The sequence below is a fragment of the Lissotriton vulgaris genome, chromosome 3_1, assembly GCF_964263255.1.
Source record: "Lissotriton vulgaris chromosome 3_1, aLisVul1.2, whole genome shotgun sequence".
In the NCBI taxonomy this organism is placed as follows: Eukaryota; Metazoa; Chordata; class Amphibia; order Caudata; family Salamandridae; genus Lissotriton; species Lissotriton vulgaris.
The window spans coordinates 1,775,126,921-1,775,145,635 of NC_141689.1; the positions used below are offsets into that span (position 1 = coordinate 1,775,126,921).

Below are 18,715 nucleotides of genomic sequence, written 5' to 3' on the forward strand. Positions count from 1 at the left end.
TGGAGGAGAGGCTGCCTCGCCCCGCAGGCCGAACTGCCATTGGCGGCCGCGGGCGCGCCTCCCCTCCGCCCTGCTGTGATTGGTCCTCGGGCCGGGGAAGGCTGAGAGAGGCCCAGGCCCGTCCTGCTGCCACTACCATCACCGCTGATCCCCGACTGGTTCCGAGGCCAGAGGAGGCCCGGGACCGGTCCCGCAAGCAGCGAGGAGACCGCGGGAGGGCCCCAACCTCCCCACCAGCCTCGGGAACCGCCACAAGGGCCTCAGAGGGCCGAAGATTAAAGGTAACCCCCGTGGGAGGAGGGAGGCCTCGAGATCACCCCACACCTCGAGGGGGAACTGTTGCTGGGCCCCGTTGGCCTTAATTAACAGCCGAAGAGGCAGAAAACCCCCAGCGAGGAGGGCGGAAGGCCCCGGGAGGCCCTGAGTTAGCCCCTCCCTGGGGAAAACTGGTGACTGGGCCCCGTTGGCCCTAATCTAGTCAAAGAAGGCCCCTGAACTGGGCAACAACGTGGACCGAGCCTTTAGTGACAGTTTGGGCCATAAAAGTTAGCCCCTGGTTGGGGGATTAGTTCATCGCAGGCTACTGCTAGGCCCTGATCAATACCAAGATTACTCTTGTCTGAGGAATGGGTCATTATTGCTAAAAGAAATGTTTCTATTTACATAAGGGAATGTTTAGTCCTGCCTGATTTGTAATGAACTGTTATTCTTACGTGATGAAATGCTTATTCTTACTGGAAGTGATTCCTCAAATGTTTATTCTGGCCGGAAGGAATGTTAGATTACCTGAAAAGGTGGTTGTTCTTGCCTAATGAATTGAGCCAGTTTTACCGGATGAAATGCATATCTAATGAAATGTTGGTTTTACAGGATTGAGATGTTCCCTTTGCTCCCCTAATGAAATGCTTTATTGAGATAGGGATACCTTGACTTTTGATTACCCTGAACTTTGGTCTTAGATAAAGCTTATTGATTTTCAATCAGACTTACTGGTGTGGTCTCAGTCATTGCGTGTGCGTTTATTGTCTCAGTGGATGTGTGTGCTGTGTAGTCACTTAACACCTGAGCTTTCGGGTGCCTACCTGCTCGTGCCGGGCTACCCCGGGGAACTGGTGACCCCAGTTCCTACAAGCAGGAATACCAGAAATATTAGTAGATCAACCCAACATGTACTGATTTTTCACCAAAAGGTGTTGCTCGTGCAGATGCGCGTTTTTCGTCGGGAGACGTTGCTGATTTCGCACCAGGGTGCGTTGCTCGCGTAGATTTGCGTTGTTCATCGGGAGACGTTGCTGATTTCGCACTAGGGTGCGTTGCTCGTGTAAATTTGCGTTGATTCGTCGGAAGGCGTTGCTATACATACCATCGGAGCTATGAATTATTTCATCTTTAGTAGTTAGTTCTATACCTTTCACAGGTGAGTATTCTGAAGTGAGTTGTTATTAGGCAATCTGAGAAGGGACTCGGATAAGTAATGGCTGCCTGTATAACTAGCTGAGACACCCGAAGAAGCAGAAAAATCAGTCCTTACAGAATAACATAACAAAACATAGCATAACAAAACACAACAACACATAGCATAACAAAACATAGCAAAACACAACAAAACATAGCATAGCTTAACAAAATACAGCATAGCAAAACAAAACATAATATGATAGCAAAACATAGCATACCAAACACAACAAAACATAGCATAGCATAACAAAACATAGCATAGAAAAACAAAGCATAGCATAATAAAACACAACAAGACATAGCATATCATAATAAAACATAGCATATCATAACGAAGCATAGCATAGCAAAACATAGCATAGCAAAACATAGCATAACATAATATAGCATAACAAAACATAGCATAACAAAACATAGCATAACAAAACATAGCATAACAAAACATAGCATAGCATAACAAAACATAGCATAGCATAACAAAACATAGCATAGCATAACAAAACACAGCATAGCATAGCATAACAAATCAAAACATAGGATAGCAACACAAAACATAGCATAGCATACAGCATCACTCAGCACCACCACAGCATCACTCAGCACCACCACAGCATCACTATGAGCTACCACAGCATCACTGAATGCCATAGCATCACTCGTTCGCCATCACAACATCGCTCAGCGCCACCACAGTATCAATCTGTGCAACCATTCAACAACAACTGGTTCAAATGGGTTTTCTCAATGTTTCAAGCTTTATTACAAATGTAACAAAAAGATGTTAATATTTCACTTCTGTTTGATTTTCGTCACAATAAAATACACTGAACATAATCTTGACAAAAGTTATTTACAAAAGTTTAAGCTATTGCCATTATAAATTACAATAACTTTTATTTAAGTATTAATTATAAAAAAAAATGAAAAGCCATTATTTGTAATATCAATACATGTAAGTCACGTAAATACAACATATATTGCTTTACAAATGCTATAGGTGTCACATTTGCGAAAGTTATAACTATTGGTATTTTAAATGGCAAAGCTATTAATCTCGCTATTTTTAAAAACAAAACATGAATAAAAAAATTGTCATTTTCAATACCATTACCTCAAACTTTCCTAATGCGAGACCTATTGCATTGCAAATGCTTGTTTAGAGTTTGTTTACTCCTACCACAAACCGTGGGGTACTCACATGACTGCTTTAGTTGTTCATCTGCCTTCTGGGGATAGATAGGATGCCACGTGTAATCGATTATAAGTGTCACACTAGGAACAGTCCAACATTCGACCCAACCAGTCCTTGAGAAGAAATAAGCACATATGCATTATTTTCAGTAAACAGCATACATGAATAAATGCCATAAGACTAATAGTCTAAAGATTTAAGAAGGCTAGAGAACACATACCCTGCTTGAGTAATATTTCTCCACTTTGGCTTGCATGCCTTTTGTCCGCTTTGAATTTCAGCTGAAGCACAAGATTCTGGACTTACTTTATTAGGATGACAATCTTTTACCAAAGTGAGAAGGGAGTATTTGCTTGGGTGGCAATCTGGCAGAAACAAATGAAGATCCACATCTCCTCCCTACAGCCAAAAGGAAAAAATTAGATCAGACTTTCTTTCCCCCAGGCTTTTTCTTTTACTGGTTGAATATTCTTCAGATACATCAAAAGTAAGCAAGTAAAGTAAATGATAGTGTAAAGGCTAGCACTATGTTGAGGAACATTCAAATCAAAGTCACCTTTATGGTACAGCCCTTGCTCTTATTTCATAGAATCTTTAACGTGATCAAATATATTGGTACAGAGTGGCCTGAAAGCTATTATATAAGCTTTTTGCATCAGCACTCTACATGCATGTGTGCATCAGATGGAGCACACTCCACTAGAGTGGGGTGGCGTGGGGTAGAGTGTTGTAGAGTGGCACGGTATAGAGTGGAGTGGCACAGCGTGTAGTCAAATAGACTGGAGTAAAGTGACACTGAGTGGCATAGAGCGAGTTGTGTAGAGCGTCGTGGAGTAGAGGTTAATGGAGTAGAGTGCCAGAGTGGGGTATCATGGTGTGCAGTGTCGTAGAGTGAAGTTGAGTACAATAGTGCTTGTACAGTAGTGAGTAAACTGGTGTAAACAGCCCTAACTTACTGTGCAGTAACGTAGAGTATAGTGGTTTACAGTAGAATGGCGCACAGTAGAGTAGAGATGAGTGGAGTGCAGAGTAGAGTGCATTGGCATGGAGTGGTGTACAGTGGAGTAAAGTGGACTATTCATGGTGTGGTAGCGCACTGCCATCACAGATAACACCTTCTACAATTGAAATTACCGTTATATTTGCACAGCCATAAATTTTACTGGTAAAAGTATACAGCGCACAAACAATGGGGCCGATTATGATGGCGGACGGACCTGAGTCCGTCTGCCACCATAGAGTAGGAGGGACCGTCCGCAGGGGCTGCGGAGGTCCCTCCGTGCAGATTAGGATGTGACCGCCAGGGTGGCGGTCACATCCTCAATCTTTAACATTGCGGCGGGTGCAGCTTGAAGCTGCACACGCCGCAATGTTAAAAAAGCATGCACAGCATTTGCGTGCACAAAGCGGCAGGCACCGCGCGGTGCCTGCTGCTTTGTGCACGCAAATGCAGGGGGGTACCATAGGTACCCCCCATGTGCACCCCCAACCCCCCATTCACCTAGGGGGCCCGCAACGGGCCCCCGCAGTGAAGTTCCGTATGCTTTTCCACGGCGGAAAACCCGCCGCGGAAAAGCATATTGTACTGCCCATCCTAATATGGTGGACGGTGTCTGGAAGACACTGTCACCATATTAAAGCTTTTCCGCTGCGGTTGTAAGCCGACCGTGGTGGAAAAGCTGCGGACGGAAACCAGGACCCACCAGCCATCCTAATGTGGCGGTGGGTCCTTGGTCAGTCCGCTGCGGTTTTTCCGCATCCTCGGGGCCGGCGGTGGCTTCCGCCGGCCCCGAGGATGCGGAAAAACCGCAATCCTAATGACCCCCAATGTGTGGAAATGTCTTTACCTAGTGTATTGATTTGTTTTGAGCACACTTCAGAGCTACCAAAAAATGTGCTGCATTTGTGCTTTCCTAATTATGATATTATGAAATATCTGCACAATGTATTTGCAGACATTTACATTTTGTTGTGTGCTAGAAAAAAACATTACATCTTACAGCCTTCCTCCAGCACACCCATAGTAGCCAGCATGATTGTCAGATAAAGCCTCTTACTTTAAAATCAGTGAACGAAAAGTAAACACCAAGCTCCCGGGCAGGACAGAGCCTGACATTTAACCTCTGTCTTTGAATGCACAGCAAATGTGAAAAGATAAGAATAAGATTAAAAGGCCTGTTTACAGAAAGCGAGCAATGGTGGAAGAATACAGTAAAGTGGAAATGCTCTACGGGAGGGACAAACTCTTACTGGACAGCCTAAAATAATTAAAACCAGCACATAGAAAGCAAGCAAATGTGAGTTGCAAACCGCAAAGCCAATACTAAGCAATAGGTGGAGTGCATTCCCAGGGAAGCTTTCCAAATGTCCCCAAGATGTCTTTAGAAAAGCTGACAACTGCACTATCAGGTAGGCTACGACGTAAAAAGGAGGAAGCTAGTTAAGGGGCAATCAACAGATGTTGAGGAAGTCAACAGTTTTGATTTTGTTTATTTAAAGGGTTTTATTAAGCACAAACAAGACACTATAGTACCAGAGCTTTGTATAAAAGGCAGACCAGAAACAAACCTAACCCGTTACATTACAAATATTCACTCAACAACCGTAACCCAGTCACAAACCATTACGCGGTTCCTCTACAGATGTCCTTACTGAGGTTAATGTTCATTCAGCAAAAGGGAACCAGGTGATCACTGTCCCTGGTCATTCTCCTGGGTGAGTGGTGTTCTCGCCAGATTGTTTTTCGCCATTAGGGAAATGATGGAGCTTTGCAAGAAAAGGAAGGATGCCCATGTAATTTGTATCTAATTAAGATAATACTGGAACAGACAAGGGTAGCCGGGCAGGCGGGTGGGCGTTTGCAACTCTGCAGCTCTACATGCCAAGAACAGATGCATACTGGTAAGTAGCATTTTCCATTCGAGGCATATGAGCTGCAGATTGTATAGCAGTATCCACTCTTAGCGGCGACCACCCCCATCTGTTGCAGTAGTTTGGAATAATGTTTTCAGAACAGCCTGACCCACATTAGCTTGTTGTTTTGTTTGCACATCTACACAATAGTGTTTCGTGAATGTGTGCAGTGTAGCCCATGTAGCTGCTCTGAAGCGGTCATCTAGGGGAATGTTTCCCAAAAATGCCATTGAAGCCCATATTTTTCTTGTAGAGTGGGCTTTAGGAGGAACAGATAACGTACGTTTCGCTTTGTGGTAACAAATCTGTATGCATTTGACAATCCATCTAGCTATCCCAGATTTTGAAATGGGATTACCTTTGTGTGGCGGTGAGAAAGACACAAAAAGTTGTTTTGTCTTACGAAAAGGTTGAGTTCTTTCTATGCAATATAGCAATGCTCTTTTGACATTATTGTGTGAAGAGCTCTTTCTACTACTGACTGTGGTTGCGAGAAGAAGACGGGCAGTTCCACAGATTGATTGAGATGGAATAGAGAAATGACTTTGGGCAGGAATTTTGGATTAGTACGTAGAACTACCTTATTTTGATGCATTTGCAAGAAGGGTTCTTGGATGGTTAGTGCTTGTAGTTCACTAACTCTCCGCAGAGAAGTAATAGCTATTAGGAAAGCAACTTTCCATGATAAAAAAATTGTAATTCACATCTGTGTAAAGGTTCAAAGGGAGGTCCCATTAACCGTGTGAGAACAACATTTAAATTCCACACAGGCGAAGGTGGTACTCTGGGAGGGATTATTCTTTTAAGGCCTTTCATAAAGGCTTTAATGGCAGGCACTCTGAACAGAGATAGATGTCTGTTTTGCAGATATGCTGCTATTGCAGCAAGATGTAGTCTAATAGATGTATAGGCTAAGTTACATCTTTGGAGATGCACTAAGTATCCTATGATGTATTGAATAGACACATTTAGGGGATCAATATTGTTGTTGTGGCAATATAAAACAAATTGTTTCCACTTGGCTGCATAACATGCCCTGGTGGTTGGACGTCTAGCTTCTTAAATGACATTCATTCAGTCTGGAGGATGGTTCAGATATCGCAAGTTTCAGCTGAGCTGGGTCCGGGTGTCTGATCTCTCCACGGTTCTGTGTTAAGAGGTGTGGAGACAGGTGCAGCTTTTGGTGCAGTACTACAGACAGTTGTAGCACTGGGAGTACCACGGCTGTCTGGCCCACGTTGGAGCAACTAGGATGAGGGTCAGAGAATGCTGTTGTAGTTTGCGTACTACTAGTGGCATGAGTGGTATAGGTGGAAAAGCGTACGCAAATCTGTTTGACCAATTCATCCATATCGAATTGCCTTTGGACAGTGGGTGTGGATATCTGGCGGCGAGGCTTGGGCATTTTGCGTTTTCGTGGGTGGCAAATAGGTCTATTTCAGGTTGTCCCCACATCTGAAAGAATGGTTGAAGACGTGCATATGAAGTTCCCACTAGTGGGTCTGTTGGGTTTGACTACTTAACAGATCTGCTATAGTATTTTGTACTCCCGAAACATGCTGGGCTAGGAGGAATATGTTTTGAGGTATGGCCCACCTCCATATGTCCTGTGCTAGTTGAGAGAGTTGCAGGGAGTGTGTGCCTCTCTGCTTCTGTATGTAGTATATTGCTGTCATGTTGTCTGTGCTGACTAACACAGCTTTGTTTGCTACTTGCTTCTGGAAAGCTTTTAGCGCTAGGAATATTTCTAGTAACTCCGGATGATTGATGTGGAGTAATTTTTGTTGCGGTGTCCACCTGCCTTGCATGGTGTGTTGCAGTAGGTGGGCTCCCCAGTCGGAGAATGATGCATCAGCAGTCAAGATTATCTGATTATCTGAGGAACTGGCTCTAGGAACGGTCGTCCCTTGGAAAGGTTTTTGGTGTTCCACCACTGCAGAGAGCGATGAGTCCGACCGTCTACCAACACTAGGTCTGTTAAGTGACGTTGAGCCTGGTTCCATGGACGTGATAAGCACCCTTGTAGTGGACGCATTTGAAGTCTTGCATGAGGTACTATGAAGATGCAAGATGCCATGAGTTGCATGAACACTCGTGCTGGGAGGGAGTGTTGTAGCTGAAACTTTGTTAGAAGTGTTTGCATGCTGGCTATCCTTGCTGGAGTGGGATAGGCTAGCGCTGTTGAGGTGTTTATTGTGGCACCGAGGTACTGTTGTACTTTGGATGGCTGTAGATGAGACTTGGTGTGGTTTATTGTGAACCCCAAGTTGTGGAGCAGTTGGATGGTGGCATGAGTGTGTTTCACGCATTGATTGTATGAGCTGGCTTTAATGAGCCAGTCGTCGAGGTACGGGAAGACATGGATGTGGTGTGTTCGTAGATGCGCTGCCACTACTGCTAAGCACTTGGTGAATACTCTTGGTGCCGTTGTGACTCCGAATGGGAGTACTTTGAATTGATAGTGCTGTCCATCTATTACAAATCTGAGATACTTCCTGTGAGCCTTGTGAATGGGAATGTGGAAGTATGCGTCCTTGAGATCTAGAGTAGCCAAGAAGTCGTTTTGCAGCAGGAGCGGAAGGACTTGTTGGAGTGTGACCATGTGAAAATGGTCTGACTGTATGTATATGTTTAGCGGTCTGAGGTCTAAAATAGGTCTTAGAGAGCCGTCCTTCTTTGGAATCAGAAAATATAGAGAGTAAACCCCTTTGTTTTGTTGATGCAGAGGAACTGGTTTTCTTGCACTTTTTTTAGCAGGGATATTACTTCTTGCTTTAACAGTGCTAGATGTTCTTGTGACATTGGACGCTGTTTGGGTGGTATGTTTGGGGCAGTAGATGTTAGTTCTAGACAGTAACCTGACTGAATAATTTGTCGCACCCACCTGTCTGATGTGATGTTGATCCAGGCAGGCAGGAATTGTTGAAGTCTTCCCCCGACAGGAGTGGGTTGGGACGGGGGAAGGGGAAGGGAGTCATTGGGCAGGGGTAGAGGCAGAGCGTGAGTTGTTATCCTTGCCTCTGCCTTTGTTATTGTTACCCCTGTAACCACCCCTTTGGTAGCCTTTGCTGTAAGTAGACTGTGTTGGGGCTTTGTACGAGGTAGAAGCTGTGTCACAGGAGTGGAATGTTGGGGGGAAAGGGGAGGAAAGTCATTGGGTAGGGGTAGAGGCAGAGCTGGAGTTGTTGTTTTTGCCTCTGCCTTTGTTGTTGATACCCTTGTAACCCCCTCTCTGGTAGCCCTTAGTGAAGGTGGATTGACCAGGGTTTTGTAGGAAGTGGAGGGGCTTTCTGAGGAGTAGCCTCTTGTGTTGCCTCTGTATGATGAGCGACAAAAGGAACGTCTGGGAGCTTGCTGCTGCAAGGCTCCCATAGATTTTGCTGTATCGGTGTCTTTTTTCATTTTCTCTAAAGACACGTCAACATTTGGGCCAAATAAATGGGTCTCATCAAATGGCTGATTAAGGATGGAGTTTTGTACCTCAGGTTTAAAACCTGAAATACGTAGCCAGGCATGTCTCCGTAGTAGGGTGCTGGTGTGGATTGCCCTTGAGGCGGTATCTGCAGCGTCTAGGGCACAACGAATGGAAGTATTAGTGATATATTTACCTTCCTGTATAAGTTCATTAGCCCTATTTTTGTATTTGTCTGGTAGGTGCTGCATTATGGACTCTAGTTCATTGAAATGTGCCGTCATATCTTGCCAGCAACGCTTGGGTGTTGGCAATGCGCCCGATGTTAGCTGCTTGTGCCACTGTTCGCTTGCCGGAGGCGTCAAGGAGCTTAGATTCTTTGTCTGGTGGGGAGGCCTCACTTGATGTCTGGGAATTAGCACGTTTACGTGCATTAGACACTACTAGAGAATCTAATTGTGCTGGACCTTTAACCCGTTAACCGCGGCGGTAATTCCGCCGCGGTGCGGGCGTTTCCGTGCGCGGGCGGGGCCGCGTCGGCCATTGGCCGACGGCAGCACTGGGAAGGTAGTGCTGCCGACGGCCAATGGCCGACGGCAGCAAGGAAAGGGTTAATATAAACTGGGTCTGCAGGGGCAGCTTTATATTTTTTCTCAATGCGAGGATAGAGGACCCTAGCCCTGACAGCATCCTTAAAAACCTCTGTTGAGTGCTTGATGACACCTATCAGCATTGGTAAAATGGCAGTAGACCTTTGGGTGTTATCAAAAGTGTCTAGTAGGAAATCTTCCTCCACTGCATCGGTGTGTAAGTCCACCCCATGATATTGTGCAGCCCTTTGGACTAGTAGGTTAAACCCTATAGTGTTCTCTGGTGGGGAAGGTCTGGAAGGGTATATGTTAGACGGACCTGGAGGGTCGGCCGAGGACAAGGGGAGAGGTCTCCGGGGAGAGCCGTCTCTGGCGATCGTACAGACGAGTAACTTCCCCCCCCACAGATGTACACCACACAAAGATAAGGTTTTACGTTCTTTAAAAGCAATCTTTAGGTACGGTAGAATGGTACAAGGAGGTCAGGACTCAGGGGTCCCCTCGATTCTAGTCTCTTGGATGGGAAAGGGGGTAGCGGGACAGTCTTGTTACCAATCTGGTAGATGCGATGATATGATGGGTAGCTCACAATCCTCGAGCTCGGCGTTCTAGGAGGACGGGCCGCGGCAGCGCCGGCAGGGCCCGAGATGATCGTAGGTAGCGACGGTCCGCGGCAGCGCCAGCAGGTTCCGATGAAGGTGGTAGTTACAACGGTCCGCGGCAGCGCCAGCAGGTCCCGACGAGGTTGAAGGATGCAGAAGGTTGCGGCAGCGCCAGCAGGCAGGACGATAGTTCACAAGGCAGGGCTGCGGCAGCGCCAGCAGTCCGTCAAGGATGAGTTCTTCACGGTGTCTCTCGACTCCAGGATACAACTGCCTTCCTGCTCTGGAGCTGCCCCAGTTATAGGTCTGGCGCCCTTTGATGTCCGGACCCTCGCACTTGGAGGTCGGGAGGTCCGGGATGAGGGAGTCCAGACACCCAGCAGGGGGGTGGAGCCAGCGCCCGGGGGAGCTGGGGGCGATCGGCACCTGGCGGGGGAGAGCCATCGACACTTCTTTCTCCCATTGACCTGCCAAGTGGTTCGTTCACCTCCTGGGTGGATGGTGGTGCCGGGATGTCAGGGCCTGGCCAGGCCCAGGGTTAGGGTCGAGTTGAGGCCACGCGGCCTCGTGGTGCAGTGTTCAAGATGGCGGCCGGGCCGGGCGATGGAGCTGACAGTGGCTCGGCCCAATGATACAGAGATGTCCGGGGGCAGGAGTCCCGTAGGGGACGGGGTGCGGGTTGCTTCTGTGGGTAACACCTGGAGGGCCGGTGCTCGGGCCCTGTCATGCGGGGAGGGAGCAAGCCCTTCATGTGGCCTGTCCAACATGCGTCCCCCCCAGCTGAAGGCGGGGAGAGTCACCTATCCTCTTGGGGACTCTCCTCGTCGAGGCGGAAAAAGCGTGACAGGCCATCCGCGTTGGCGTGGTCTTGGCCAGGTCGGTGCTCCACAGTGAAGTCCATCCCCTGCAGGGAGATGGACCAACGCAATAGTTTGGGATTTTCCCCCCGCATCTGCATTAGCCACTGCAGGGGCCGATGATCTGTTTGTACCCGGAAGTGGGTACCGAAGAGATAGGGCCGGAGCTTCTTGAGGGCCCACACTACTGCGAAGGCCTCCCTCTCGATGGTGCTCCAGCGCTGTTCTCGGGCCAGGAGGCGTCTGCTGATGAAGGCCACCGGTTGGTCAAGTCCTTCGGGGTTCAACTGGGAGAGGACCGCCCCGATGCCATGGTCGGAGGCATCAGTTTGTACGATGAATTCCCGGCTGTAGTTGGGGGCCTGGAGCACAGGGGCAGTGCACATGGCAGCCTTTACTTCTCGAAGGCCGCTTGACAGTCTGGAGTCCAGTTGACCTTCTTCGGGTGGTTTTTGGATGTGAGTTCTGTGAGGGGCCCCACAATGCTGCCATAGTCCTTCACAAACCGCCGGTAGTATCCGGTGAGCCCCAAGAAGGCTCGGACCTCGGTTTGCGTGACGGGAGGTTGCCAGGACTGGATGGCAGCGATCTTGAGTTGAAGAGGGGCCACCAGACCGCTTCCCACTTGGTGTCCGAGGTAGGTCACGGACCCTTGGCCAATTTGGCATTTGCTGGCCTTGATGGTGAGGCCGGCCTGTTGGAGGGCCTGCAGGACCTCTCGGAGGTGGCGGAGGTGGTCTGACCAGTGGCGGCTGTACACAGCGATATCGTCCAGGTAGGCGGCGCTGAACTCCTCGAGTCCCGCCAACACCTGGTTCACCAGTCGCTGAAAAGTAGCTGGAGCATTCTTCATGCCGAATGGCATGACTTTGAAGTGGTAGTGGCCATCGGGGGTGGAAAAAGCGGATCGTTCTTGAGCCCGGGGGGTGAGGCCGATCTGCCAGTAGCCTGCTGTCAGGTCGAAGATGCTGAGGTAGCGGGCAGCCCCCATGCGGTCGATCAGTTCATCTGCTCGGGGGATAGGATGAGCGTCGGTTCTGGTGACAGCGTTCAGACCCCGATAGTCGACGCAGAATCGGAGCTCAGGAGTGGTGCCTGGGGCAGCAGCTTTGGGGACCAGCACGACCAGGCTGGCCCAGGGGCTGTCCGAGGGCTCGATGACCCCGAGCGGGAGCATTTTTGACACTTCTTGGATGCAGGCACGTACCCGATCTGGTACGCGGTACGCCCGATGTCTGATAGGGGGACTGTCCCCAGTGTCCACGTCGTGCAAGCACCAGGGGGTGACCCCTGGGGTGAGGGAAAACAGGGTCGCAAATTGCAGCAGGAGGCCCCGGCAATCTTGGCGCTGTTCCGGGGTGAGGGCATCTGAGAGTCGGACCCCGTCCACTGAACCATCTTTCTCACGGGTCCTTAGGAGGTCAGGGAGGGGCTCAGAGTCTTCTTCCGCTCCACTGTCTGTAGCCATCAGTAGGCTGAGCTCCGAGCGCACAAAGTGGGGTTTGAGTCTGTTGGCGTGGAGGACCCGGAGGGGGTTCCGGGGAGATTCCATATCGATGAGATAGGTGACGGGGCTCTTGTGCTCGACTACCTTGAAGGGCCCCGTCCACTTGTCCTGCAAGGCACACGGTTCGGTGGGGGACATCACCCAGACTTGTTGGCCAGGTTCGAATTCGATGGAGGAGGCATTTTGATCGTACCATTTCTTCATGTCCTCCTGACTGGCCTCAAGATTCGCTTTTGCTATTTCTCTGAATCGTCTGGTCTGATTGCGTAGGGTCAGGAGGTACTTGAAGACGTCTGGAGGGGTCTTCAGGGGGGCCATCTCCCAACCTTCTTTGACTAGGCTGAGGGGCCCTCAAACAGGGTGTCCGTACAAGAGTTCGAAAGGGCTGAAGCCGAGGGACTTCTGGGGGACTTCTCGATAGGCGAAGAGGAGGCACGGGAGTAGCACATCCCACTGGCGACGGAGGGGCTCTTCCAACCCCCCGATCATCCCCTTGAGTGTGCGGTTGAACCGCTCGACTAGTCCGTTTCCTTGAGGGTGATAGGGGGTCGTGAATCGGTAGGTGACCCCGCACTGTTGCCAGAGGGATTTCATATATTTTGAAATAAAGTTTGTGCCTCTGTCGCTGACGACTTCTCGGGGGAAGCCCACCCGGGAGAAGATCCCCATTAAGGCCCGGCCGACCACCGGGGCTGTTACAGTTCGCAGGGGAACAGCCTCGGGGTAGCGGGTGGCGTGGTCCACCAGTACCAGGATGAACCGATGTCCTTGTGCTGTTCGGGGGTCCAGGGGCCCCACAATGTCTATTCCCACCCTTTCGAACGGGGTGGTAACAACCGGGAAGGGTTGCAGGGGTGCTTTGAGTTTGCGGCCGCTCTTCCCGCTGGCCTGGCACGTGGGGCAGGACCGGCAGTGGTTGAGGACGTCATTTCTCATCTTTGGCCAGAAAAAGTGGGTCACCAGGCGACTGTAGGTTTTGTCCTGTCCCAAGTGTCCAGCCAGAGGGACATCGTGGGCCAAATTTAACAGGAAGTCTCTAAAACGGAGGGGCACCACCAACACTCGACTGGCCCCTAACTCCGCGATTCTCTGTTCACTATACAACAGGTCGTTGTCCCAATAGATCCAATGGGTTCCGGCGGTGTCTCCCGCGCTCTGGGCGAGGGCTTGCTGTCGTAGTCCTGAGGTAATATAAATTTTATGGTCAAGTTATGTTCCCTAGCGCGTACCCCACCGACTCCATGTACGAGTTAAAGTGCATGTAACTTCCCTCCTGTGCCAGCTATAAAGACGCAAATACATTTGCGTCCAACGTTAACATGTCCTCTTTCAGACCCACCATGAATGGGTTGAATGGTCCGTTCCTAAGTATGCTATGCCAACGTCTTTTTGTAGTGTACTCCTACGTTTTCCAGCTCTGGCTGAAGTAGGCCCTGAATTTCTGCCACCGAGCCTCTTTTCTGGCTTCTGACTCCGAGAATCTCTGCCCAGGCAGCCCCCGTACCCGTGAACTCTGACTTACTTCTAGCGCGGCCCTCCGTGCTTAGCTCAGCCTGCTGCCTGCCAAGATTGACTATAACCTTCGAGTTATCTGTTTTCCTCCCCGAAAATACATTCCAGCCTGCTAGCTTCAGTAAACATCCTTCCTCAGCTGCAGGGCTAAAGGGCCGACCTGTCTCTATGCAAATAATTCATAGCTTCTGTTGCCATGCTTCCATGGAAGGCCCCATGCCCCCACGCATCTCATGCAGACACTCAGGCGCTTATACACGCACTCACAGCAAGTATAGAATAGCTTCTGCTCTAGAGACCTTTCTGCCCAGATAGTTTAGTTCCTAAAAACATCAGATATCAGATATGATAGAAGCACAAGTTGATCTGACATGCCAGACTTCTGTCTCTTTCCGTCAGTGTAAATGTCAAGTCCCCTGCACCCCTCCAATTACACGTCATGCAGCGGCGCGCGCATCCAAGTTTCCGATTTCTGCTGACATTGCCACATTTTCTGTTAGTGCCACCCATTTGTGACACCTACCTGTGACGTTTCTAGCACACACCTCTAGTTCACGCCTCTTGATTACACACTTGTACCACGTGTATATTGTTATCTTGTCTTCTCTCAGCTGTTACGCCTCTTGCACTGTTACTTATGGAATGAAATAAGTATATAAGCTATGTACTGTTAATAAAAAGCAGCGCTCTATCCCTTCTGACACCCTGTGTGGTGTTCAGAACATGATATTCTGGTCAAGACCATTCCTTTTTAAGGAATAAAACCCCTTAGAACTCTAACACCACGGACTCTGTTTTCTTTCATTTCCGATTGAGTTATTATTGATTAAGTACTTACCTGCATAGAAATTAAGAGTAAATTATTTATTTACATCAGTCCCTCGAGGGAGGGACAGGTCTTCTGCTCTTGACGGAACTGTTCCTGGGTGGGCCCCCCTTCTTGACGCCACTGAGCCAGGTCGGGAAGGTCCTGGAGCTGAGCGAGCCTTTCTGGGGTTTGCTCTGGGGGGGTCGGTATGGTCGGTGTCCTCCACTGGAGCGTTCGGAGGAGGAGGTGCTGGCCATTCTGGTTCTTCAGGTCGGGGGATGGCACGGGCGGCCACGGACCGGGTGGTTACGCACGCCCAGTCCGGGAGGCCCAACATCCCCAGGTGCTCTCTTCTTTCCACGGCGGCCCACGGGGAACTCTCGAGATCATTCCCCAGGAGACAGTCCACGGGGGCATCATCTCGGACCGTCACCTTCAACATGCCGGAGACTCCTCCCCATTCGAAGGGGACGCAGGCCATCCGACACAGACTCAGAATTGTCGGCTGAACGGACGGGGCAGAGAATGTTCGGCAGGATCTGTTCTGGGGTCACCAGGTGACAGCGGACGGCCGTCACACTGGCCCCCGTGTCACGTAGGGCTTCAGCCCTGCGGCCATTAATGTTCACCCACTGACTGTATTTTCTGGTGTTGGCGGGTAGGGGAGCCCGCGGGATCATGTCTCTTCCCCCTAGGCACGCTAGAACCATGGCGGCCGGTTCCCACTCTTGTTGTTCTTGTTCGTATTCTTCCTGTTCTTCGGAAATTTGCTCTTCTCCCAGGGCGACGGCAGCTACCTGGGCAATTCGGATCATTGGCGTAGTGGCCGACTCGCTGGCATCGGTGACAAGTGACATTGGCTCGGAACCCTGGGCGCATCGGGGGGTTGCCCCGGCTGGCCGGGGGCGGGGTGCTGGTAGCGGGAGCAGCCGGGACGGTGTCTCTTCCCCGTCCCTGGCCTCCTCCTCCTCCTCGGGGACGGTGCTGACCTTGGTTGTTCCTGTTCTGTTCGTTCGGCCCACTCCGGCCTACTCGGGTGCTCTCCCATCGGTCAGCCTCGGCGGCGAGCTGCCGTGGATCAGTCAATTTACTGTCGAGGAGGTGCTGCCTGAGCTCGACGAAGCAGTTGTTGGAGAGGTGCTCCCACACAATGAGATAAAAAAGTTGCTCGTAGGTCGTTACGTGGCTCCCCTTGATCCAACCCTCGAAGGCTCGGCTGAAATAGTTCACATATTCCACCCACGTTGTACCCGGGATTCGGGTGCAGTCTCGGAACCTCTGGCGGTACATTTCGGGTGTAAGCCCATATCGAGTGAGGAGGGCAGCCTTCATGTGGTCATAGGACGTCATTAGATGGTCTGGGAGCTGTAACAGGGCATCGCGGCCTTCATTGACGAACCTCCCCCATAGACCGGCTCCCCAGTCACTTCGATCGATCCGGTGGGAGGTCATGGCGATCTCGTAGGCCTTGAACCACTGTTGTATGTCGTCGTTTCGGAAATACTCTCGGACGACATCCTTGGGGATGTGGACCTTTGGTTCTGTCGTTCCCGGGGTGCGCGGTTGCTCGGGCACCCCCAGGTCTTTGTTTTGCTTCCGTAGGTCTAACTCTGCCAGTTTGCGCTCGTGTTCGTACGCTAGTCTCTTTTCTTCGAGTTCTCTTTGTCTCTGTTTTTCTTCCCGCTCTTCTCGGAGCCGCAGATGTTCTAGGTTCAGTTTTTGTTCGGCTAGTATTAGTTCACCGTCCATTTTAAGCCGTGCCATTTCTAGCTCATGTAGTCTGCTTCTTTCTCTCTCTTGGATCTCTTCCTGCGAGAGACCCGTTCTTCGCTCTTCGGGAGCAGTGGTGTTCCTCTCTGATGCTGCAATGTTTTGGTCCGGGGGTCCGACGGCCCCGGTTTCTGCCCAAGATTCAATGGTGTGCTTGAAATCGTCTTTCGTGCTCAGACCGGTGGTAGCAATGCCTAGTTCGATGCAAAATTGTTTTAACTCACGATGGCTGTACTCTTCCAATTTCTCCATCTGGAATTTCTCGGTGGATCCGCTCTCTTTGGTTGTCATTGTGGTTTAGTCGTGGGGTGAGTTACTCTCTGTACGATTACGCGTTGATTCGGATCGCGCCGCTGGCCACCAATGTTAGACGACGGACCTGGAGGGTCGGCTGAGGACAAGGGGAGAGGTCTCCGGGAAGAGCCGTCTCCGGCAATCGTACAGACGAGTAACTTCGCCCCGCACAGATGTACACCACACAAAGATAAGGTTTAACGTTCTTTATAAGCAATCTTTAGGTACGGTAGAATGGTACAAGGAGGTCAGGACTCAGGGGTCCCCTCGATTCTAGTCTCTTGGATGGGAAAGGGGGTAGCGGGACAGTCTTGTTACCAATCTGGTAGATGCGATGATATGATGGGTAGCTCACAATCCTCGAGCTCGGCGTTCTAGGACGACGGGCCGCGGCAGCGCCGGCAGGTCCCGAGATGATCGTAGGTAGCGACGGTCCGCGGCAGCGCCAGCAGGTTCCGATGAAGGTGGTAGTTACAACGGTCCGCGGCAGCGCCAGCAGGTCCCGACGAGGTTGAAGGATGCAGAAGGTTGCGGCAGCGCCAGCAGGCAGGACGATAGTTAATAAGGCAGGGCTGCGGCAGCGCCAGCAGTCCGTCAAGGATGAGTTCTTCACGGTGTCTCTCGACTCCAGGATACAACTGCCTTCCTGCTCTGGAGCTGCCCCAGTTATAGGTCTGGCGCCCTTTGATGTCCGGACCCTCGCACTTGGAGGTCGGGAGGTCCGGGATGAGGGAGTCCAGACACCCAGCAGGGGGGTGGAGCCAGCGCCCGGGGGAGCTGGGGGCGATCGGCACCTGGCGGGGGAGAGCCATCGACACTTCTTTCTCCCATTGACCTGCCAAGTGGTTCGTTCACCTCCTGGGTGGATGGTGGTGCCGGGATGTCGGGGCCTGGCCAGGCCCAGGGTTAGGGTCGAGTTGAGGCCACGCGGCCTCGTGGTGCAGTGTTCAAGATGGCGGCCGGGCCGGGCGATGGAGCTGACAGTGGCTCGGCCCAATGATACAGAGATGTCCGGGGGCAGGAGTCCCGTAGGGGACGGGGTGCGGGTTGCTTCTGTGGGTAACACCTGGAGGGCCGGTGCTCGGGCCCTGTCATGCGGGGAGGGAGCAAGCCCTTCATGTGGCCTGTCCAACAGTATACATCATCTTGTGGGACATAAGGCACATCAGAGGTGTAATCATCTCATGGATTAGGTGACTGAGGGGGACTATTGGTGCTTGCAGGGTCGTGGGCACCCCCACGTATGTCGACAGAATCTGTGTCTACATCATCATCTGGATTAGTAGATGTTGTAGGTGAATGATGTGGTGGAGGAGGTGTAGGAGGAGGAACAATATGGGGAGGTGGTGGAGAAGGGACCCTTAATGGAGAGGTTGCAATGTCCTTCTTCGGAGGGGGAGGAGGTGCTGGAGCCTCAAGTGTTCTCTTCTTGGAGCTGAGAGTCAATTGTCCGGTTTTAGGATCTTTTACAAGAGTTTTTTGATTGGGATCCGGCGTAAAAAGTTCTTATGAGTGGGGCGAATCCTTCAGCGTCGAAGTTTTCGGCTCCGTAGGTTTTTTCGGCACTGAGTCGGTAGCTGGTGTCAAGTCTTTTGGCTTAGGAGTGTGCCCTTTTGCAATGTCTTTTACCGGAACCTGTTTTTTCAGTTCCGGGTGTTTTTTTTTCGGCTCCGACGCGTGTGAATCTGGCGCTTTGGGCGTTTTCGCCATCGATGAGCCGCTGCCAGTCTTCAGCGCCGTGTGTCTGTATAGGATTGGCACTGGGAATAGGCTGGCTCGAGCCCGAGCCGCCTGAAGGCT

The 18,715-nt window shown here is 50.7% G+C and overlaps 1 protein-coding gene across 15 annotated transcripts in view; it reads right to left on the minus strand.

Moving 5' to 3' along the window:
- BLTP1 (bridge-like lipid transfer protein family member 1) overlaps positions 1-18,715 on the minus strand; it is a 1,831,302-nt gene that overhangs the window by 1,571,730 nt on the left and 240,857 nt on the right. For all 15 annotated transcript variants that reach the window (XM_086962202.1, XM_086962209.1, XM_086962198.1 and 12 more), the window contains 2 exons: positions 2,871-3,049; positions 2,657-2,763 (listed from right to left, as the gene is read on the minus strand). In XM_086962202.1, coding sequence (XP_086818328.1) covers positions 2,657-2,763; positions 2,871-3,049 — 286 coding nt within the window. The remainder of the gene's footprint in view (positions 1-2,656; positions 2,764-2,870; positions 3,050-18,715) is intronic.